General features: G+C 48.5%; 1 protein-coding gene across 1 annotated transcript; it reads right to left on the bottom strand.

Moving 5' to 3' along the window:
* Positions 1-1,812: 1,812 nt before the first annotated feature.
* Positions 1,813-10,862, bottom strand: lfng (LFNG O-fucosylpeptide 3-beta-N-acetylglucosaminyltransferase). Its single transcript, XM_077009211.1, has 8 exons — positions 10,296-10,862; positions 4,906-4,954; positions 4,541-4,643; positions 4,231-4,384; positions 4,062-4,147; positions 3,665-3,830; positions 3,484-3,569; positions 1,813-3,396 (listed from the first exon to the last, which is right to left on the bottom strand). The coding sequence occupies exons 1-8, from the start codon at positions 10,719-10,721 to the stop codon at positions 3,330-3,332; spliced, it is 1,137 nt and encodes a 378-aa protein (XP_076865326.1). The 5' UTR covers positions 10,722-10,862; the 3' UTR covers positions 1,813-3,329.
* Positions 10,863-24,445: the final 13,583 nt, after the last annotated feature.

Raw genomic sequence — 24,445 nt, 5'->3', positions numbered from 1 at the left:
GCCAGTTCATAAACAAGTGTCCTTCCACATTCAAACATGTCTTGCTGAACTATCACAGTAAACTGCGTGCAGTTTTTTTTTATTTCCATGCAGATAGCGGCTGAATGCTATTAGAGGCAATAGGAAGTGAATGTTCCAGAAGAAAAGGTGCTGTAGTTTATCAACAGGAAGTTCACCTAGTCATGACCTTCTGATTGCTATCATGCACTGCACAAACTTTGCCAGAGACTGCCGGAGTAGAGTGTCATAGTTCCGTTGACATAATCCCACCATGACAGTCAAAGTGACAGTTCCTCCCACTGGACATCCTGTTCCGCCCTTGCTGACAGCACCCACGTGGATGTACCGTTAATGTGTTCCTTAATTGGTCATTTGTTTTTCATTCCATTACAGTTTGCATTCTGAAAAATAGTGAGAACTCTAAAGTTTCCAGAATGAAAAGGTGTTGTTTGCCCGGAATCCTCTCAATCAGAATGCAGATAGGCATCATTTTTCTAAGAAAGTCAGCAACAGTTTCTAAGAAAGAGAAACCACTTATCTTTCTGATTTTCACTGAATCAAAATGTTGCTTTTGGTCAAACAGTGTGCCCTTTCTTACACAGGCTGTGGGTTGTATAACCACCCAGGGAAGGAATGTAAGGACCCAGGCAGGAAGCTGATGTTGGCTTGTTTCTCCCAGGCTCTTAAAGTACTGCAGTGGTGTAGTTTTGGGCAATCATGGGACCCTCGGTGTGCTGGCGTGGAGTCCGGTGCTCCCTGCTCCGTCCCGGGCACGACCGAGCCATTGTGTGGTCTGTTCACTTCACGCTTCGCTGCAGATGCAGTCATAACAGACGGCCCTAATTACAGAAGAGAATTCAGGACGCGGGTGAGAACGGAAGCGGCTTATTCTCCCCAAAAGAGGTTCTCAGAACCGCCTGCCAAGGCTCGAGGTCTGATGGGAGAGAGGACAGCACGGACCTGGGACTTCACCTGCTGTACTGACCCACAAGAGACACAGAGAGACCTGCCTGATATGAAAACACTTTATCACCATGTATTTAGGCCATATATTTATCTTTGTGTGTGTATGTGTGTGTGTGTATGTTTGTGTGTCAGAGAGACAGGCATCCTGTTCTTCTAACAGGATAACAGTGATAACCGTCTCCGCATATTTGTCACAGGTTTATCTCACTAAGATGAGCCCCGAGGTGCATAAACAGCTCCACCTGTGAAGAGCTCCACCCCCACAGCCCAGCCCACCCAGCTCCACCTGTGAAGAGCCTAATCCCTGCTGTGTATGGAGCACGTTGAAGTGGTCACCAGAGAGCCCCACTCCTGACCACACTCTCCTATGGTCTCCTATGGACCTACAGTATGTTTTCACATCTACTTCCCGCTCATGGCCACGTGAAAAGTAGACGCCTCAGTAACAATTTGAAAAACAAGTTGTCTAATTCTGTGATGTTTTACACACATTCATATACTGAACACTGCCCACATACAGGACACTGATTATCTCTGTATGTCTATATAGACTTTCATTTTACTGAAACAAAGGCCATGTGTGCATTGGAGTGTGAACCAAGTGCATTTTATTAAACACCCAGTCTAACACCTCCAACATGAACTAAATGGGGAGTTTTTCCATCGCATGCTTCAGAATCAACCATTCTCAATGAACGAGACGTGAGACCTTTCACCTTGGTGTTCTACAAGTCAGTTCTCTGCACCATCATCAGTGTCAACACACTGGTCCATTTCCTGTTCCATTCTGCGAGTGCTGTTAGTATGTGATGGGTGTGTTTGTGAAGCAAAACAGACACAGATGGAAACATTCTCAGCGAGTAAGGCATTTTATTCAAAAGCTAAATGCACAGTTACCATGGTGGCATCCATGGTAACGCCATCAGGACTTTGATCCCTGAGAGACAGGCATTTGATCAATTGGAGAATCCAGATACTGGAGTATAAATTACAGCCATTAAGCATATTTCAAAGCAATAGCAAACATATTAAAGGGGAGGGGGCGTATACCACCTATATGTAAAAATGCACTTATTTTACTATGGCACAGTAAATAAATACTGCTTTAAAATAAGTTACAGTCAACCCAATGTGGGTCATTTTCACAGTGAGAACCTCTGCGTCTGATGCACTGCAGTTGCTCTTGTGAAGCGAGATGCCGTCTTTCAGAGTCGGAGCCGAGAGGAGCTTGTGTGCCAGACCCAGAGGCCTTTGGACCTTGGAGTCATGAGACGGTAACGAGACGGTAATGAGAATGACTCGAGGGTGAAACCCAATAAGCCCCCTGCACCAGCCATTTTGCTGCCCAGGAGTCAAAGGGTAGCGCAGACGTTTGTTTCGAAGCCGCGCGTTTCGACAACGTGTAAACATTCAGCAGGGCACTCCACAAGAGCAACAAGCAGATCACTCCAACCACGCTGTGCAACTTTCCACCCAAACAGACATCCATGCAAAGCTGATGAATCACGAGATCAGCGGAATGTCAGAAAACTACGCCAAGATTGTGTGAATACAAACAACGTCATTAAATAAAATAAAAACCTACAGCATAACGGCTGTTACATCACACAGCTTTGAATCCCATAATCATAATCATTTTCAGAACAGTAAACAGAAAAGTGCATTATCCCAATATACCACAGATTCAAATCACCTCATGGCACATATGGAAAACTGCCTATTGCCAGCGCAAATCATCTTAACAAATTAGAATATAATTATAATATAGTCATATTACATAATAGTAATGACACTAAAACACTGAAGCTGAAAATGAAATTATCAATGGTAATCTTCATCTCAATATTTCATCCGGAGCCATTTGAAATGGGGGAAAAAAAAGAAAAGAGAATAATGAGAAACAAAAGCACCATTATAAATAAATCCCTCTTTCAAGCGCATCACACCTGAGGGAAGGTCCTGATTTGCATTTGGAAAAGGGAGAAAAAAAACCCAAAACAAAAAGTAACATCGTTAAAAGCTTAACACGTAAAGCTGGCGATAAAAGACTCGGACATGTTATAAACATACATTCTATGAGAATTGCAACTCTGGTACAAGCTATATGAAGCACGGCCGACTGCCAGTGAAGCAGTCCTGCAGCGCCGGGCATCATGGTGCCGGGGCCCAGACAGGAAGCTCACACACCAGGCAGGAAGGAAGAGGACGATGGCGGACCGCACAGCAGCCCAGTAAAACCACAAGCCGCGCTCCACTGCAACGCTCACGAAGCAGCCGCACAGGCCGATACCACAACGGTCCCACACGCCTTACAGATACCGAGGCGTAGGTGGGACGAGGATACAGGAGAGGACCCGGTCGCCCTAATAGGCAACCTGGGGAGGACACCACGGAGTGTCTGGGTACAGCAGACAGTGTACAGACTTAAACCTGCAGGGCAGAGAACAGAGGGAAATCATGAGATCACGTTCACATGGTGGAGGTAACAGGCTGGTTTCTGGAGTGAGGAGCCATTACCTGGAGGGATCCTCCTCAACTGGAAAAGCCCCGTTCATGTTAATGATGTTCCTTTTGTTCTCAAACATTCCATAACTCAACGTAATCTGGAGAAGAATCACATCAGATTGGACATGAGAAACGTCTTGCCATGAAGAACAGTGTTTAAGTGCAGGCTAGAGAGGCAGTCTGTGCTCCCAACCTGTTTGTGGACTTCTGATCTGGACACCTGCTGCAGATTCTCCAGGTGCGAGTGGAACAGGTTGCTCCTTATCAGAGGAACGCCCAGGATGGACTCGATGATATAACCGATGGTGCAGTCGTCGGGAAGGCGGATCTTCTCTGCAGTGTTCATGAAATGGCCACCACTGAAAGTGAGCCAGGGGAGGGGGGTTAGTTTAGCGTAATGAAAACTTCCACACACTAATCTTGATTCTTCATATTAAGCTTCTAGTTTTCTAGCTCCAAAACTCTTAAGTTTGAGCCAGGAGGGCAGTGTCGTTCTTGTTTTAGGTCAGTGTTATTAAAAGAAAACCCTGTTCTATTTTGCACAGAAATGATTAAACGGAGAAAGCCACACAGCTGTGTTTTTGCCCTACCTTGCCCAGGGGCTCATCTTCAGAGCCAGACCGTGGCTGACACAGAAACCAGCACCTCCAGTGGCAAACCAGAAATGGACGGGTCGCTGAAGACCAAACAGAGGCACGATCACTTTACAGTCTACAGTCTACAGTCATCACATCAAAAGAAACATGTTCGTGGACTCACCATCTTATTGTCAGCGAGCCTCTCTGTGGCCTCGATGGGCCGGTCCAGGCTGGGCTTCCCGATGTACACGTCCTGAGTGTGCGAGTACTGGGCGAGCAGCCTGACGAGCGTCCTGACGTTCACGTAGTTGTCGTCGTCCACGTGACAGAACCACCTGAACACACAGCGAGATCTCATTTGAGTCACGTGCGCTCAGTGCGCAGAGGGGTCCACTCCTGTGTGGCGGGCGGGCACGTGTGTGGCGGGCGGGCACGTGTGTGGCGGGCGGGCACGTGTGTGGCGGGCGGGGGGAGAATCTCAGCACACTCACTTTTTCCCCGACTCAATGAACTTGTCATACTCCACAGCCATCTTGCAAGACAGGGCCTGGCGGCTGTGTGCGGCCGAGCAGTTGGTGTTGAGGACGTGGCTTCCTGCGAGACGGAGAGGAGGAGGTTAAATGCACGCAAACCACTCCCACCACTTCACGACGGTCATCACTTCATGCAGGGTGGCCAGGCGTCTTGAGAACAACCCTTAATACCATCTGTCCCCGACATAGCAGGGCCCTGGAGCTCAGTGCTTCGTGGGGATTAGATGCACAGTTTCAAGCGGTTCCAAACTATGTGCTCTTCAAAGTAGGAATGTCTGGCCCTGGTTGGGCTCATGACATCCGAATCAAGGGGGCGCACTCACCGATTTTCTTCTTCAGCTCCTCATCCTCGCCGTCTGTGAAGATGTAAGTCTGTGAAAACAGAAGCACAAGGCTGGTCAGCTTTTCAGCGATCCACTCAAATTAGTTATGGAGCATCAGCGGGAGACGGGAACAAAGCCGAGATGAGGACGGCATTCCAGCCTGCGTGGAAATGGGTCTCGGCGTTCCACTGCTCTCATGCAGCCGGAGCGCCAGCCTTTGTCTGCGTTTAGGCCATGGAAAACTCAGTGGGTTAAACAAGCCAAACTCTACCCACCAAATCAAAGGGGCCTTGTTGCTGGTTTTCAAGTTCTCCATGGCAACTGCTCAAGAACCCCAAAGCATCCCAGACACAGAACAATAAGGGGAACAGACTACCCCACTCAACCCTTCACCACACACACACACACACACACCCTACATCCCTCCCCACACACACACCCACACACACACCCTACATCCCTCCCCCCACACCCACACACACACACACACACACACACACACACACACACACACACACCCTACATCCCTCCCCACACACACACACACACACACACACACACACACACACACACACACACACACACACACCCTACATCCCTCCCCACACACACACACACACACACACACACACACACACACACACACACACACACACACGCACACCCTACATCCCTCCCCCCCCACACACACACACACACACACACACACACACACACCCTACATCCCTCCCCCCACACCCACACACACACACACCCTACATCCCTCCCCACACACACACACACACACACACACACACACACACACACACACCCTACATCCCTCCCCCCACACACACACACACACACACACACACACACACACACACCCTACATCCCTCCCCCCACACACACACACACACACACACACACACACACACACCCTACATCCCTCCCCCCACACACACACACACACACACACACACACACCCTACATCCCTCCCCACACACACACACACACACACACACACACACACACACACACACACACACACACACACACACCCCCTACATCCCTCCCCCCACACCCACACACGTGCACACACACACACACACCCTACAGACCCCCCCACACACACACACACCCTACATCCCTCCCCACCCCCACACACGCACACACACACACCCTACAGACCCCCCCACCCACGCACACACCCTACAGACCCCCCACACACACCCTACACTTCCCCAACACACACACACACACACACACACACACACACACACACACACACACACACACACACTGGGTAGAGGTGCACCATTGTGGGGTGGGTGGAGGAGCACAATTGTGAAGCGAGTGTAGGTGCAGTATTGTGCGGTGGGTGGAGGTGCACCTTTGTGCGGTGGGTGGAGGTGCACCTTTGTGCGGTGGGTGGAGGTGCACCTTTGTGCGGTGGGTGGAGGTGCACCTTTGTGCGGTGGGTGGAGGTGCACCTTTGTGCGGTGGGTGGAGGTGCAGTGCTGGGAGTGTTAACAGGAGTGTAATGACAGGAGAGGGGCTGGATTAGGTGTTACTGAGAGAGCAGGTGTGAGGCAACAGTAGGCGTGTCTCCAGAGCTGCCTCACACGCTCCGCACACGCAGGCCATCAGGAGCAGCCTGGTCCCTCTACACGCTCCTGCTGCTCTATAGCGCTACGGCCACGTGTGTGCGGGGGCTCAGGTGAGACTGCACCTGCCAGACACTGTCTTATCAGAGCCACATGTCAGAACAGGCCTCCCTGGTCATGGCTACACACACACACACACACACACACACACACACACACACACACACACACACACACACACACACACACACACACACACACACACACACACACACACACACACACACACACACACACACACACACACACACACACACACACACACACACCTTGTGCTGCTGCTCATAACCGCTTGCCCTTTGTACCCTGTATGTTAAAAGGAGCTTGAACTCGTGCCAAAAGTGGCCTTGTGTCAAACCTCCTCCTCTCTGTACATGCATGCGCGCGCACACACACACACACACACACGCACACGCGCACACACACACATTTATCTTTCTACTGTGGGTTTTTCTTTTTTCTATTCTCTTTAATCTTGAATGCTGCCAAAGCGTGTCTGATGTGTTTGCAGAGCAAACTTTGAGCAGATGTTGGGCGCACGGGATGGGGGGGGGGGGGGGGGGGGGGGGTGCGGGGGGTAATAGGTGGGGGAGGGTGGCTGGGGGGTTTCACAGCCTGTGTTTGCACAGTGAAGGCCTGGAGGATGCCACTGTTTGAACACAGCTCTTCTGAAAGGCTCACATGATCTCCACCACAGCCAAGCCAGGCAAGAGAAAGAGCCAGCCAAGCTGATGACATTACAGGCCTTGCACATGGCTGTGTGTGTGTGTGTGTGTACACGCGCACGCGTGTGGTCTTATTCACCCCCTTATTCACTTCCATCACCACTTTCCCAGCATTCCCAGGCCTGCCCTCACTGAACAATGTGAAGTGATTTCAAGCTGGGTCAGGCCCTCACTGGGCAAACTGGAAATGTGTTTGCCTGCATTTGCATACAGCTGCAGTGGTTAACTAAATAGCAGCCTCACATAGCGAGCCCTTTGTTCTTTGCCTCTCCCTTTCAGCGGACGATCTGATCATCTGACGGCATCACGTGGCAGACGCTGAAACGGTGATTCACGCCGTGCTTTTCTCCTCCAGAAAAATAAAACAACAAAAACACTGGCTCTTGCCTTTGAAAGGGCGTTTTTAGACGTCACTCCGGGCATGAACCCCCGGAGGTTGCGCACAGAGGCTGTCGGAGGGAGCCGGGGAGGACAGAGAGGCCCTCCCCTCCACAGGAGCTGGGCTGGGCGGGGACAAGCTGGAGACTGGCTGGCTGTCTCCTGCTCCCCGGGAAGGAAACAAATAGGCCCTCCTCCCTCCATTAGCCTCCCGCACGGACGGCTTCCCCGCCTGTGCCAGGGCGACACCACTCCAGCTCTCCTTAACTCCGCCCCCTCGCCAGTCAAACAGCACAAAGAGGAGAATACGGTATACAGTAATATAACTACCTGGGCAATTACACACACTCCCGAGCTGGTGCGAGAGACAGTGCTGCGCGGTCTAGACGGCGTTTAGTGATAAATAATAGGAGCAGTGGCATTCAGAGCCTGACTGTGTAACTGGACACCGGATAGTGTGGTACAGGCTGTTCTCTTCACACATTGTTGTGGAGTTCACTCACTGGGGAAGCTGCATTGTTCCAGGGGGGAAATTCGCAGAAACGCAGGAAGCCGAGAGCCGTAGCCGAGACAACTGCACCAGCAGCACATGAAGAATAAACGCACAGAGATGCTGACTGGTCAAAAAACCACCCGCATACGGCTGATGGTGCAGGGCTTCGAGTGGTAGAGGCTTGTAACTGCACCTGGAGGGCAACAGCTGGTAGAGGCCGCGTTTGCATTTGAAAGGCGGTCAGACAGCTGAAACGTGTTTCTTGAAGCCCTCAGCCGACGGCTGGGTCGACCTTGACTCCGTCTGGCAGCTGAGAGACGGCCATCTCCCCGGGCGACGAGACGTCACTGGCGGACGCAGCAGTGCACCCTCATCCGGTGCATCCGTGCCTGTCTGCGCCGTTTACATGTACACACACTGCGGAGAGTGCGGGCTAAGGCAGGTCAGGGGGTGACGGCAGAGCCCCCGTGACCCCACAGGTCATGGAGCCTCTCACGACATGAGCCTCTCCAGACTTCACACTGGATCCTCAGGGCAGCCCCCCCCACCTCCGAACACATCAGCTATTATGCCATTGTGGGACCTTCCACTAATCCCAAGGCAGTTCTGATGACAATCACTGGGATTTACCATGCTCAGGTGTTGCAGGTCTCTATATTGAAATAAGCCCCATCCCGACGGCCATATGCACATGCCGGGAATGCAAGGCTGGCATTAACGCCAGATCTATTGTTCTCATAGGCTCAGCCACCTGGCACAGATCCTCCAGGAACTCCCACTCGTATTCTGGGCCGTGACGCCCTTTTATGAGTGCAGTGCTCTGGTGCAGCTGCCCCTATTGAAGGCCCTGCTGTTAACTCTCTCCTCTGCTGACTTAACTCAGTGTACAGAGCAGGCTAGTGGAGAACTTGGTCTTGTTCAAGACCCCCCCCCCCCCCCCCACACACACACACACACACACAAACACACCACCCCCACCATCTGATAAGTCCTGGAGCAGTTACTGAAAGAGCGAACAGAGATCCCAAGATATGACAGCACAGTAGAGGGTCTAAAATACCCTCCCACACCACAGAGGGCTTGCTAGGCCTGGGACTCCAAACTGATGTTCCTGGCATCCTAGACACCATGATGCTTGCATTTTGTAGAACAAGAGGACAACAACAATGAATGTATCAGTGTTTTTCAGAACTGGCTTAGAATATCCCTCAAAGGGATACTATGAATTTAATTATTTTGATAGTGCCTGCGGCGAATTAAACCGACTTTTGCAAAAGTGCTCATGACTACAGCAAGCGGTGGATTAAATCACTGTGCCTGCTCTGTGATTGGGCCTGCAGAGTCTTTGTTGTCCCCGGTGAAGAGGTCACGTTCTCAGGCCCACGTCCTCAAGCAGTGCCACTCCACCAGCTCCTCACAGCGCCGCAACTCGCCTATAGACGTCGTGCCTTTGTGTAAACCCCCCCCCCCCCCCCCCCCCCCCTTTAACCATCGCCTCAGCGGAGACTCTCCGACACACACCGCCCGAGCAGCTCTGCCCAGCCGCCGTCACACCTCCCGGTTCCCATGGAGAGCAAGCAGCGAAGGGCCGGTTGAGCTTTTCATCCGCCTTTCAGAAAGGCGCTTTGTTAGCGCTGGAAAGGGGACAGCGCTGGGCCGCGAGGCATCCCCCGACACGGGGCATTCATGTGGGCTACGGCACACAATGGGCCCGGGGGGCGGGGGGGCTACAGAACACAGCAGAAGGAGAATGGAGGAGAAGGAGACGCACTTGCAAGCCACTGTCCCCCCTGCTCCAGGCTGGCAAAAATGACTGATGGCACAATGAACTGTGTCCCTACCTGGCACCCAGGTGACACGCACCATTTAGGAAATGATTTACATTTGTAGTTAGCTGGCAAATTTACACAGACTGGAACCTGTCAAAGAGCCAAATAACCAGACCGCTTAAATAAAGGGAATGAGCTGCCATATCTGTTTAGATCATGTGGCATCGTTGCATTACAACCTTCTGCATTAAAGCTGCTTTCTACTAACTAAAGGTAATTTTTTAAAGAATTTAGCTATGCAACAGTAAATATATCATTATCATCAACATAATAATGATGATAACATACACAAATAAACGATTTGAGATTTATTCTTACCTGTTGCAAGTTTCTTGAAATCCAAGTGTCTAGAAGAAGATCCAATCTGGACTTGTGGAACTTCTTCGTGGTCTTCACCGCGATGAAGACGTCCTGCGCGCTGATGTCTTCAGCGCGTGGCGTGTCTGTTGCGGCTTTGTCGGACACGGTGGGTTTGTCCGCTTCCCTCCTATTCCGGGACAACTTGGAGAAATACGCGGAAAATCCTCTCTTCCCGTCTTCCTGTGCAACCTGTTCCGCTTGGGGTCCATCATCAGTTCCTAATCGTCCCAGACTCTGAAGTGAGCGCATCCCCACTTCTCTCTCGTCCTGTGCGCCGTCCACCGCGCTCCTGTGGTGCTGGGTCACCGTCAGCAGCACCGCCAGGCAAGTGACGGTCGCTCCCGCTATGGAAAGCAGAGTTTTCCTGCCGTAACTTTTCAACATGTTAATACAGTTGTAAAAACAAAGACACGCATCTGTGGCGCGCAGTGCATCAACCTAAACGTCTAATCTGAGAAACGGAGACAAACTTTGCACCATCTACTGCAACTTTCCCATCTGGGGAGCCAGCTACTGAAAAACTGGCTGTGTTCAAGAAGGGCTTTTATAAAGTGGCCACAACAAAAGCCACGCCACATGGGCGGTCCCTACATGGATATTGTGCTGTGGGAACTGCCTCTCCGTGCGGGACTGTTAATGGGAGGACTGGGTAACGACCCCCTCCACCACTACCACCACTGGTGCATGGGGGAGCTGGAGCTGCTAACCTGCCTCCTCTCCCCACAGAAAGGTGCAATATGAGCACGGTCTCCTGAAAGAGTCGTGCTGTGGAAATTAAAAAGCAGGATATATTAATAGCGGTTTAGGCTACTGTGGACACTCTGAGTTTACTGGCAGAAATATAATGTTGGTTGTGCAGGTGGAAGTATTAACCAACACATGTTGAGATATGTGTAACTAGGTGCTGTAGGTGATAAGATCTTTTCATAATTCATACGTTAAAAAACCCGTGGCAGGTGGACAGTATGACAGTTTAGCTTTAAATCTTGTTTCCGTTTGACAGTTGGTTAGTGTAGGAGGGTGTCAGCTTTCGGAAATATGTTTGTTTTTTTATGGACCTGATGTTTGCAGGTGTTTATAATAATTCGCTTCCCAGAAGTCAAAATCGGTAATAAACTAGCAACATGTTCAGGCATTTAGCGCCTCTACTTGAACTGTAGCATAAACTGCAAAACTGAACGTAAATTCTGCCACGATATATCACATATATCACGATATGTAAAATGCAGCTTGCAGTAATGCGGTAGACTACTTTCTCCAAAGAGTTTTCATCGAATCAAATCCCCTCTGTCTCAGCCGCAGCCAATTGAAATTCAGACGTTTGCTGGAATGGTATGATGAATTTTCCACAGCTGACCTTACGGGGCCTTTTTAAACACTTGCGTGTTCCCTAGCGGTTGTTACTGAAACGGGCGCCTTGTCACGGTGGAGAGTCCAGGGTAGCGGGCCTGACCCCACCACGAGCCCCGCGCTCAGCCCACTCAGCCCAGCTGCTGCACCGGCTGACGAGTTTGAACAGATCCCGCTGCTCCGGTACCGACCAATCAGATCAGGCTGTGCGCTGTGGTCGGGATAATACCGCCAAAAAAGAAACCAACGCAAATTAGATTAAAAACCGAGGGAAAAAAAACCCTAATCATGACCTCATGATTTTGCTGAATTCCAATGAATGAATAGTCATTGATTTTATTAACTTAGTGTCAAGAACAGTATAGTTAAAATTTTAGCACTACATTATAACAAAAAATATTTACTGTCATGTAAAATTTTATTAGCCAAAAATATAAATAAATCATGTGGTAGGGCTTAACATATGTGAAGATGACACGCAAACTTAGCATGTGTTTATTATTTACTACAACCCACAAGAAGGGCATTAAAACAAGTATGAGAAACCAGTCAGAGGGGGTTGTACCCCTGGCCTCTGATCCTTCTTTCTGTCCGCGCCACACAGACGCTTTGGCCAGGGCGCTTCCCTTAGACTCCAGGGACAAAGGATGTGGTTAAGAGGGGGTCTGCACCAGCACAATGAGAAAGTTCCGCTCGTACCCCAGATTCAGGCAATCAGGCCCCCTCCAGATCCCCCTCTGGACTCGACCACCCTCCTCCTCTTAAAGGACTTTTTAAAAGACATTTGCTTTTTTCATTCCCTCTTTCATTCCCTCAGAGAGCCCCCTCCCAGCACAAAAACACACACACACACACACACACACACACACATACCACCACCACCACCACCACCACCACCACATCCCAGATCCTTCTGCTCTGAAGATGTTACCACCAAATTCCATCTCGATGAAAGCTCCCGGATGAGAGAGAGCTGGCCCCTTACCCACAAGAATGCTCAGAGACCGTGCTAATTAACGCACCCAGGGCCGAGGTCTGGCTCTCCGCAAGCTGGCACAGGCCTCTGGGACCGGGCTGGGGAGGCACCATCATCCCTGCTGGGCTGGAAACGATTGCACTGATCACTTTTTGAAGTGCAGGGGGCACTAGTGAGGTTGAGCGGTACCATGCGACCCGAGGGCATCCTCCCCATACTGGGGCCGTGTGGCGGGAAGGCTCGCTGAGGTACACGCCCCTGCCTCCTCCATATGCCATGATGTGATGGCTTGGCACTGCTTGGCACAGCTATTGTTTGTTTTTGGACTTTGAGGTTTTCCTGCTCTGCAAACAGTGGGTGTTTCAGCAGGCCTGCTTGGCACACAGACGCAAGCTTTTCATATGTGACCCCCCAGTCCCAGTAGCACTCACTCCCTCATTAAATGGTTTCCATGCATATCAAACAGACAGAGCGCAGACCTGGGACAATTACAGCAGTCAAGCCGAGGTGAGCGATCTGCATGTAGAACACAAGCGTGGCCTCCTGTCTGTGCTCTTTATTTGTGCTCACTTTGTTTCCTCTAACGTGCCTCTAACTACTCAGTCGGTCCCAAGTGTTTGAAGATGCCAGTTAAACTCACAGCAGCTGGGTCAGAGGATCAGGCTCACGTGTTTCTCACTGTGTCTCACCCACCACATGAGCCCCAAGCGTACATGTACCAGAGGCCTGCAACACACTCAGTCAAGTCCATGTCAATCTAGTTCACACTGAATACTCAATATTTTCCACATCACACTCAATGTAGTTCATACCACACACTCAAAGTAGTCTATACCACACACACTTAAAGTAGTCCATACCACACAGTCTAGTTCACATCACACACTCAGTCTAGTTCACATCACACATTCAGTCTGTTTCAAATATTTCAATTATCTGGTGGTCTCACTTTGTGGGATGCAATTTCAATTGACCATACCATTCTTTCACTTGTCTTTGTGATGTCACTCTGACCTCATCTTCTAATTGGTGATTTATTATTATGCACTCAGTCCTGCCAATTCCACAGTCTGGTAGCCCTTTAGCTCATACATTTAGCTGAGTTCTGGTTCAAAACATGTTCCATATAAACAGAGCCATACAGGGTACCAGGACTCAGAAAAAAATACCTCTTTTGTTGTGTCCTTCTGATGCTATGGTCACAAAAAATAATGAAACTGATCGATTCCAGACAGTGTGGTCTCCCCACAGACCTGGTGTCTTGTGCATTACAATGGTTGCTGTCCTGTAGCTCACGCACAGTAAATCTCGTATTTCATCTGGCCCAAATCCGTCCCTGGTTGATGGAAATAGTATCTCTATATTACAGTAAAACAAAGCAAAACATTCTGTTTGTTTGTCTTTGGAGCAACGATCTTCCCACCATTATAAATCCTTCAAAGCACGTCCTCTGAAGTTTCGACCCCTAGCAGAGGGACATACGGCATCTCGGCTCTCGCTCTGCCTGTGACCTGTTAAGCCATCAGCGCTAACAGTGCCATGATGGAGAATAAACGCCACAACCGTCTTCTGCTGGGGTCATTTTGAAATTCGCTGTGTTCTGTCTCATGGAGCTTCAGCGTCTGGAACAAGCGTCTATGGGTCGTGGAGGTTCTCAACTCCGGGCTTATCCTCCAGTCAGTGGGTGGCTTACATGAATGGACTTGTGCAGTTTTATTAATTGCCATCCAAATGGCCTTTTGGTGTGGACTCTGAGACCCAGTTTGTGGAGTTCCCCAGAAGATACGCATACCAAGTGGCTTTGTAATTTGGAGGAGTGCGGATGGGTTAATAGGCACTTATTGCAGATGTTTGGCGGCCAGTGTGTGTGAGCGTGCCAGCTGCAGTTGTTGTGACTTACACTTTGTTTCCACCATGTCCAATGGATTATGGGAAATTTAGCAATGGGCTAGATGACCAAACTCTGGCAGTATGGGGGGTCAGATTACACCCAGACTTGCCTAGACTTGTCCAGTGGAACTACAACTCAGCTAAGCATTAACAAGGTTACAGCCTGAATACTTAGAACACTGTACATGCATTAATTCACTATTTCTGTCCAATTCCATGTTCTGTACAACAAAGTATTGTTGCAATTTACAGGCACAAGCGAGTTTTCATAGCAATCAAACCCCTTGGCAGATATTTATCATGTAGCAGTACTGCTCTGCAGTGCACCATCATAAATGATTTATAAGGATTTGGAAATGTCTCCACGGAACTATAGCACAACTGCAACACCTCATTATGCATGTGTCATACACAACATAAGACTTCATCCTCACAGTGCGTTGACATTGGATGATTTGTGGATGGCTTTCAGGCAGAGAAAAAAAGCAGGAGGTTTTAATGATGGGAAAGTGGCCGCTTGGCCGTGGCTCTATAGCAGAGAAGACCGGACAAGAAGGTGGCTGTCTGTCGCTGGATTGGCCAGAGAGCCCGTACAAAAGCTTTTCTTCAACCTGCGCCGGTCTCTTTTGTGCGTGGCCACCACCTTGCTGAGCTGGACAATGGGGGAGCCATTGGGAGCTTCTGTGCTGCCCGGGGGCCATTACAGCTCAAAGCTCTACTGTAGCTCTCTCATCAGATCTCCTTTCTCATTCAAATGGCTCAGCACATCTCAATGGGCCACTCGAACCAGCTACTGCATACCAACAGTAAATGAGAGCGTAGTTTAAAAGTGTCTGCTCAGTCTGTCTGCTTCGCTCTCTACTTCTGTCTACCCATGCTCTCCTCTCTCTCTTCTTCATTCTCTCTCTCTCTCTCTCTCTCTCTCTCTCTCTCTCACTAACCTTCCTCTTTTTGTATTGATGCTGTTATTAAATATAGTTAAGCTGAAGAGATTTATTTTTCTTATTTTTCTTTGACAGCTTGCCACTAACCAAAATATAGGCCAGACCCTCACAGTAATTGTGGTGTTATTGTAAAAAATGTAATTTACAATTCCACTCAATAACCATCAATGCCTAAACAGCTCTTAAATATTTGAACAACAACCACAGGCTTGTGACAAGCCGCATCAGAAATCCCTGTGGCGCTTGTGAACACTCAAAATCAGATGAACTCAAGTAATCCTCTTTGTTCCCCTGAAAGGAAAGAGACATTGTGGAAATGGGGCACCATTTTGGGGGAGGTTATCGAGTGAAATGACTCTTTCTTGAGTCCTCTTGGGATTGCCTAGCTGTCTCATCAAAGAGATGACAGGAGATCTTATTATGTGGATACCCTGTTTTTATTCTACAATTGTAATTGATGGAGAGATAAGTCTATTCATATTCAAATGCGCCGAGCTGATTGGTTGGGTTCCTCTCTAAAAAGAGCCATGGAGGGCAAGGGCTGTTCTGTAGCTGTGATAGAGTTTGTCTCATGTTTCCTCAGTCATGTATCATGGTGGGAATAAGGCTCATGAAACAGATGAAAGATATAACTTTGGTGCCTCCTCACATCAATCTCACAGCTACCTCACTATTACCTCACTACCTCACAGCCCACTCACCATTACCTCACAACCCACTCACTATTACCTCACAGTCCACTCACTATTACCTCACTACCTCACAGCCCACTCACTATTACCTCACAACCCACTCACTATTACCTCACAGCCCACTCACCATTACCTCACAGCCTGTGCTGAATGTGGGGCCCAGAGGTGATATTTCCCACAATACAAATTAAAATATTGTAAAAGGCCGTTTGAGACTTGTGGGAAAGGTAGCTCGACATGAAAGTGTGAAAGATGTTGTGTCCAGTGTGAAAACTCCCAGCTCTGTTAAGTGATCATCATCTTCCACCTTCAAAGCCCTGCAGGCACCATTTAGCCACAACCGACTTTAGGAAGGTTGTCTAATCTGTTTTCTTGCTGTGTTTGCTCTCTAATGAAAGCCACATGTTGGTGAGGTGACTCGGGAAAACAGTGGACTGCTGAGGAAGAACAACATTGTGAAAAAGAAAAACACTGACTGTTTATTTTGGGAACTTTTTGGTATTGTTGTTGTTCCTTCTTTTTTAGCAGTGTCATTGTATACATATTGTACACTGCAGTGTTTTCTACAGAACCAGTCCATCTCACACATCTTTCAGTAGGCAAGTAACAATTCATGAACTGCTTGGAGCAGAACATTTGCATAACTGTAGTGGGACACTGAGGTTTGCCCAACATCCCACCTGCTCAGCTCCACTCATTACTCCCATCTACAGTGTGTCTGGACTACTGTCCCACGGAGGCCCTAATGAGCACATGTCCTGTGTCTGTGGGTCAGGAAGCACTGCAGCTTAATTGGGACTGTAGTGCATGGAAGATACAGAGAGTTCTGGACTAGATACTAGACGCTTCCTGAATAGGAGTATTTAATAGTAGTCTGGAACTGTCCCCTCTCCCTTGCTCTCTCTCTCTCTCTCTCTCTCTCTCTCTCTCTCTCTCTCTCTCTCTCTCTCTCTCTCTCTCTCTCTCTCTCTCTCATTCAGTATAGCTTTATTAGCATGGCTGTATACTCTCTCTCTCTCTCTCTCTCTCTCTCTCTCTCATTCAGTATAGCTTTATAGCTTTATTAGCATGGCTGTATACTCTCTCTCTCTCTCTCTCTCTCTCTCTCTCTCTCACACACACACACACACACACATGCACACTTTCTCTCTCTCTCTCTCTCTCTCACACACACACACACACACACACACACACACTTTCTCCTCTCTCGTTCTCTCTCTCTCTCTCTCTCTCTCTCTCTCACACACACACACACACACACTTTCTCTCTCTTTCTCTCTCTCTCTCTCTCTCATTCAGTATAGCTTTATTAGCATGGCTGTATACTCTCTCTCTCTCTCTCTCTCTCTCTTTCTCTCTCTCTCTCTCTCTCTCTCTCTCTCTCTCTCTCTCTCTCTCTCTCTAGCTCTCTCTCTCTCTCTGCGCTATGTAAAAGAGTCCTGAACTGCTGCTGTCACACAGAGTGGAAGGAGTGTAAGTGCTAAGAACTGATACTGTAGGCAAACAGAGATAGGAAGTGAGGGAGAGAGAGAGGGGGGAGGGAGAGAGAGAGGGAGAGAGAAAGAGAGAGAGAGAGGAGAATGGCAGGGAGTGGTAGTGTGTGACTGTCTCACAGGGATTTCACCCAAAGTGCTGAGATGGAGAAAGTGTGTGTTCTGGGAAAACGCTGAGTACTCTGGTGTGTGTGTTTATTGTGTGTGATGCTAATCACGTAGTTCACACACTGAAGGGAGAGGCATGGGATGTGGGAAAATCTTGTCCCACAGATAGGGGTGTCTGGTGATCGCCCTGCTGGGTAGTTCTATGACTTGCATGACATTTAACATTTTTTCTCAATATACAAGTGTAAGGAGCACTGAAGCACTGAAGCACTGAAGAAGCACTGAAGATGATTGTTAATATCCTTCATAATCTATGCTGTATGAATGATTTACTTATATTTATGTAATGATTTATTACCTTTATTACTTTTATTATTTATTAGTAGTAGTATCTGCATAATTTTGTGTAGCTACACTAATATAACTTCATGAAAATCGCTGAATTCCAGCTAAAAACATTACTAATGAAGACTGGAGCAGATCGTGGGTTTAGTCAAGCTCCTCTCCAGGTCAAAGTCCTAAAGTGAGGCCCTGTATGTTCACGTCCCATAATGAGGTCCAGCTTCTCTTCGTAGTGTTCTCAGCAGGCCAGCGAACCTCTGGGGAAGCCCTTTGCCTCCATGTCACCGCCTGGTCCCGCATAAACATCCTATGCATCGTACAGGCCTGGTACCTGATCCACCTCCTACTAACTCAGGACCCCTGATTCCAGTGTCCTGTGATGTCAACACTGTGATGTTGAGGTGATGTCATTCTGCTCTACACACTGTGATGTTGAGGTGATGTCATTCTGCTCTACACACTGTGATGTTGAGGTGATGTCATTCTGCTCTACACACTGTGATGTTGAGGTGATGTCATTCTGCTCTACACACTGTGATGTTGAGGTGATGTCATTCTGCTCTACACACTGTGATGTTGAGGTGATGTCATTCTGCTCTACACACTGTGATATTGAGGTGATGTCATTCTGCTCTACACACTGTGATATTGAGGTGATGTCATTCTGCTCTACACACTGTGATGTTGAGGTGATGTCATTCTGCTCTACACACTGGAGGGAGGACCAGTCTAACCCATCACTGTTGTTATTCCACAAACTCAATCATAAAAAGTTTTGTCCTTCCTGTTTTCCTCTTCATAGTCTTAGATTTCCTTCTTTCCCAAGATCTTGTTATATTTCATGCATACATGCATATTTTATTTATTGACCTCCAATTGCCTAAATTCACCAAACAAAATTAAATAAAATAAAAAGCTGTAAAAGGCAGAAGCGACATGTTGCTGATCCTTGCGTTCCAATGCTTGTCACTGCAGAGCGTTTACAAAACCCTTCTTCAGGCCCAGCGGACCTGGCCCAGCAGAGCTGGTGTGAGGAGACACAGAGTGAGGTTTGTGTGGAGCACTGTGGGAGGCCAGGGGAATTGCATTCTGCCAATCTGAAGCAGATGTGATGGCATGACTCTTCAAAGACTGCACGGCCATATAAGCCCCATGCGAGGGGCAGAGTGTGAGCAAACGGAGCCAAGAACACTGAGACGACCTGCCTAGTTAATCACTCAAAGTCCAAAGACAGAAGCTTATGCCGTCATCCTCCCCCTCCATCCAAAGCTTACATCACCACGACACCATGCAATGAATCAGATCTGGACAGCTTTGGATAATCTCCCTTGCAACGCTGCACTTTGAATGTAAACTCCTCATTTTGGACGCAGACAACGGCTCTGGTTTCAGTTCGGTTTATGCCTGCGATGCTCTCGAGCTCGTCCAGAAACATTCCCTAGCAGCCTTCTAACCCAGCGCCAGGCGCCAGACAGGAGATTGTGATTTGGAGCGAAGGTGGTGTTTGTCTGTGTGACTCACCTTCATCGTTACACAATCCTGGAATCACTTCCATCATAATTAACACTCAGATGGTCTGCGAGGAAGAAAGGAGGTTAATAATTGGCGCCTTTGGCTTGCTCACTGGGGGCTTGGACTCAGACACTTGTAAAGCTGCTTTGTGACAACAACTGATGTAAAAAGTGCTATAAAAATTTTATTTGATTTGACTAATAGTAAATATGAAGAAATTAAGAACGTTCAGTAGGTTTTTCCAACTGTTGAACACTGATACAGCCTGTCTGTCCTCTGGCACTTCCTGCTCACACACACACACACACACACACACACACACACACACACACACACACACACACACACACACACACACACACACACACACACACACACACATATGCACACTTTCTCTCTCTCTCTCTCTCTCTCTCTCTCTCTCTCTCTCTCTCTCTCACACACACACACACACACACACACACACACACACACACACACACACACACACACACACACATGCTTTAAGGTGTCACTCTGGCCAGCTGAGGTAGTCTGCTGTTCTGTTTGGGGCTTATATTTAGCACCCAGTCCGTTCCTATGATGAGCAGTAAATATGCGACTCAACCTTCACCCTCCATCAGGGCTCGGGTGGGTGGAGCCCTGCATTGAGCGTGTTCAATGGGACCTGACAGCCTTCACAGAGCCCCTTTCAAAGAACACAGGGGCCTGCTCCCACCCCTCAGTTAACCAGGGAACCTCTTGTTTACTCATGTCCACTTAACACCGTGGCCACGCGGCGTGAGTATCCCACTAGTCTCCAGTACCCTCTCCCTTTGCTAATCTGTGTGAAAATTTTACCCTTGACCAATGGCAAGAATGACCGACGTTTAAGAAGCACGTGACATATCCGGTCACCTCCTGACGTGGGCAGCCGATGGTAGGCAGGCCAGCACACGCAGGACCACGCCACCCTTTCTGGTGAGCGTGGGAACAGCGATGTGTCAGCGGGGCTCTAGGCATGACACTTTCCCACAGAGGGAGCACCCAAAGCTCCGTGTGCCACTTCACCACGTCCTGAGCTGACGGAGGGTGTGGGGTAAACACGCTGAGGGAGTCGCTTGGGCATGCCATAAACAACACACAACACGAGCAGGTCCCTCAGGGGTTGCACATTAAGCGGCTGGTTAGTCAAAGCTCAGGAGGTGCTCAGAGTTCCTTATTTATTCTGTTTAATGTTTTTAATCTGCTCGCGGCAAAGGACCTTTATCGTCTGTTTACAGATGTGAACCCTAAATAGAAAACAGAACAAATCACCTCGGCACAGCTGGTTGAGCCTTTCTGCACTCACCCTTGGCTCTTGAGATTAAAGGGGACGTGCTGATAAGAAGTGGTGTGGGGTGAGGTGTGTGGGATGGAGGACATGGGCACGGGCACGGGTATGGGCACGGGCACAGGCCAAGTCAACAGTGTTTAGCATGGAGGTGAGGAGGGCAGAGTGTAGAGATTACGGGGATTTATGAGCATTTCCCACTGATCACAAGCCTGAAAGTTTTTAAAAGGCACCCGGTACATGGACAATGTGTAGAGTCCTACAGTACAGCCAAACGCTGCTGGACATGCTTTCATATGTCCGTCCACACTCTGTCCATTTGTGACAGAGTAAACACAAATGTTTCTCTTAACATGAGGGCCGTTTTTTCCAAAATACTTTTTTTTCCATTTTATGATCCAGCTGCTAGACTAGGGTGTTATCCCAAGAGATAGTTCAACTGTGCTAAAGCATCATGGGATGTCTGTGTGTGGGAGTAACATCCCTCCAACTGGTGTTTACTGCTTCTTAAAATGTTTCTTCTTTAGATTGCAGAGATAAGACTCTCTGCTTTGACACTGCACGTTTTGTCTTTCACTCCGGAGAGTCCGATTTCAAGGGAAAACCTTTCACACTTTGGTGAGCACAAGCCTGCTTATCCGCAGTAATGTTTTTAACGACACTGTAAAACCCTCTGTGAGTGCTGTAGTTTTAGTCTGATTCATCATGGTCACTCTGCACTACTGGACTGGTGATGCAGCTACATATCAGCCAGCCAGAATATGAGTGCAAACAGACTGCTAAAGCCCCGGTCTCGCAGGTCCAGCCTGACCTCTCACATGTCTCCTAACCCCTTTTTATGATTGGCTGAGCCGACGTGGCCCGCGAATCAATAATGCCGGCTCCTTTTCAGCGGCCGTGGCAGCGGCCCCAGACGGGGCCACGCCTACCCCGTGCCCCTTTCCCATAACCTCCAGGCACCTCGGAGGAAGTCATCCGTTCCTAAATGCGCCTCCTTAATCAAAGCCCGAAAGCAGAAGTTGTCCTGGAGGCCGTCTGCCGCGGGTCCAGCGTTAACAGAGCGCATGCCCACGTCTCCGGCCCCCTCCCTCCAACAAGCAGGCCCATTGTGTGCCTCCCGGGGCTGTCCGCTCGCATTTGGGACGCGCATGCAACAGTCAGACAATACGGGAAAGATGCACCCGGGGAGACTGACTCCCCTAATGAGGGCCGCGGAGCAGGGACGGGAGAGGACTGGGCCCCGGATACCCGTCACACGCACACAACAGCACAGGAGAATATTTGGACTGGGTTAAAAAAGAAAAAGGCCCCTTCCTTTGATGTCTGTAGCCATACTGTATTACATCAGCTGCCAGCGTAGCATGTGAGAGGTCATTTGGGAGCCCTGGAGCCTAGATGTGGAGGGCCGTGCTGTATGCTGCTCTGTTGTGTTAACTCTGTGGGTTTATGGTAATTGATGCAAGCTGTACTGATTAAATGTTATGAATATAACAGTTTACAAAGATTTGCTTGCTTTTACAGTCCAAAACCTGGCAGTCTCCTTCCTTATGTTTAAATTGGAGTCTTTCCTTATGTTTAAACCCGAGTCTTTCCTTATGTTTAAACTTCCTTCCCTTTACTTATCATTCACAGTCATTCACATATCATTCTGACCAATTGAAACCAAACATGAATCTTAAACAATATCTTTTTATCACAATCTAAATAATCTATACTTATAAAACCTGTATAGATCTTGCTGGTTTTTATGTCTCATTGTTTTTGTTTCGTGGGGATTGATGTCCCATGTCCTGCAGTCACACCTCATGTTGTAATCTGTGAACCATTTCATCTCAGCAGTGCGAGTCCAGTGTCTCTTTCCAGGGACTCCTGGGCTGACAGGAGTAATGTGAACTCATTTTGATTTATTCACCTGAATCATGTGTGAAAATCAGTTTTTATTGGATAACATTCATTAACCTGGATTAGTAAACCAAAGTGCATATTAAAAATTTATTCTGCCCCTTTCAATATGTTTACTACTTATAAATGTTTATACTACATATAAATGTTACATTTATATGTCCATGATTGCTAAAATAATGACATTACTGAGTCTCATAAAGTAGCATTAACTTTGATTATTGTCTTGAAAACAAAATCCTGTTTCTCATTGTCTCAGCCAACACAGTCTAATAATATCAACAGTCTGAGCCTCAACTTGCTATCCAGAGTGCTTGGTGTTCTACTTCTAAATAAAACAGTGTTCTTGTGAGGTAAACATCCTGTCGGACAATCTCTGTGACACCTGCCCCTCTTCCGCCTAGAGATCACTCGGCTCTCCAGAAATAGTGTCCCTTTTTATAAAACGTAGCACTGTCCCAAACAGTAAATGACAAAGTGGAGCACTCTAAAATTCTGGTGCTGTTCTCATGTGACCTACTAATCCTTTTTTTCCTGGCTGTGGTCAGAAATAAATATTTCCCATCTGAAGTCTGAAAAGAACAGCCCAAGGATTTTAATACTCCCCAAATGTTGTCTGCTTTTGTTTTGTTTGGTCCGTCTTCTGGTGGAGGAACTTTAAGACGTTGGCTGAAGTCTCAGACCTGCAGCCACCATTACAACTGGCACGTCTAATAACAGTCTAATAACAGTCTAATAACGCTTCCAGCTTGCAATACTTCATCCTTCCTGAGTGTGCACTGAGCCTGCAGAAAATTGAATTAGCACTGACTTGCCAAACCTCGTTATCTCCACGTGAGTCTATCAAACACTCGTAGAGAGCAGAGACCTTCTACATGCCCTCGTGCTTGTTTGTCCTCTACTTCTCCGTGTAATGCTGTGGAAAGCTACTCTGTCTCCCGATGAAGATCCCTTTCCCTCACTGTAGTAATCTTCACTGTAGCTGTTTACAGTGAGTCATGGCGGACGTGTTAATGCAGAGAGGGACTCCACATCAGCAGGACTTAAACACCCTGAAATAGAGTCGCAGGCCCGTCCCATCCCGTTTGTTCGGCTGGTTAAGGGGGGTTTTTTCTCCTCTCTGGGGCCATAGGCCTGGTGGCTTTGTGCCATGGCTACGGTGAAGTGGTGACTCCTTCCTGCCCATTCTGCTAACGCACCATTTTTATTGAAATTGAGGCCGTCTATCAGAGCACTGAGAGCCTCTATTCAGCGTCTAAGAACGGCAGAGGTGCAGGAGGGGCTGATGGGGGGCGGGGGCGGGGCTGACGGGGGGCGGGGGCGGGGCTGACGGGGGCTCTGCCCCAACACGCACACAGCAGATGTGTTAAAGAAAGAACAGGACCTTGCCATCAGCAGGCAGTCTGCTCTGGCTCCTTCCTGCCAGGCACAGCTTTATGCTAATTTCCACAATCAGTCATTTGCTGCGATTTCATTGGCCGTCAGGAGTCCGGTGTTGGAGGCAGAGCAGTTCCCCCACCCAAGGTGGAAATGATCATATGTGACATGACACTAGCTTCCCACTGGAGCATCTGCTAGCATTTGTCA

Source organism: Brachyhypopomus gauderio, chromosome 6 (assembly GCF_052324685.1).
Source record: "Brachyhypopomus gauderio isolate BG-103 chromosome 6, BGAUD_0.2, whole genome shotgun sequence".
Taxonomy (NCBI): domain Eukaryota; kingdom Metazoa; phylum Chordata; class Actinopteri; order Gymnotiformes; family Hypopomidae; genus Brachyhypopomus; species Brachyhypopomus gauderio.
This window is presented reverse-complemented; position numbering and strand designations above follow the sequence as displayed.

Excerpts from the sequence above, each read along its gene's own strand:
- lfng (XM_077009211.1), bottom strand. The coding sequence starts at position 10,721 with ATGTTGAAAAGTTACGGCAGGAAAACTCTGCTTTCCATAGCGGGAGCG. Across the intron at positions 4,955-10,295 it reads TTTCAAGAAACTTGCAACAG|ACTTACATCTTCACAGACGG; the intron begins GTAAGAATAAAT and ends CTGTTTTCACAG. Across the intron at positions 4,148-4,230 it reads GGCTCGCTGACAATAAGATG|CGACCCGTCCATTTCTGGTT; the intron begins GTGAGTCCACGA and ends TTTGGTCTTCAG.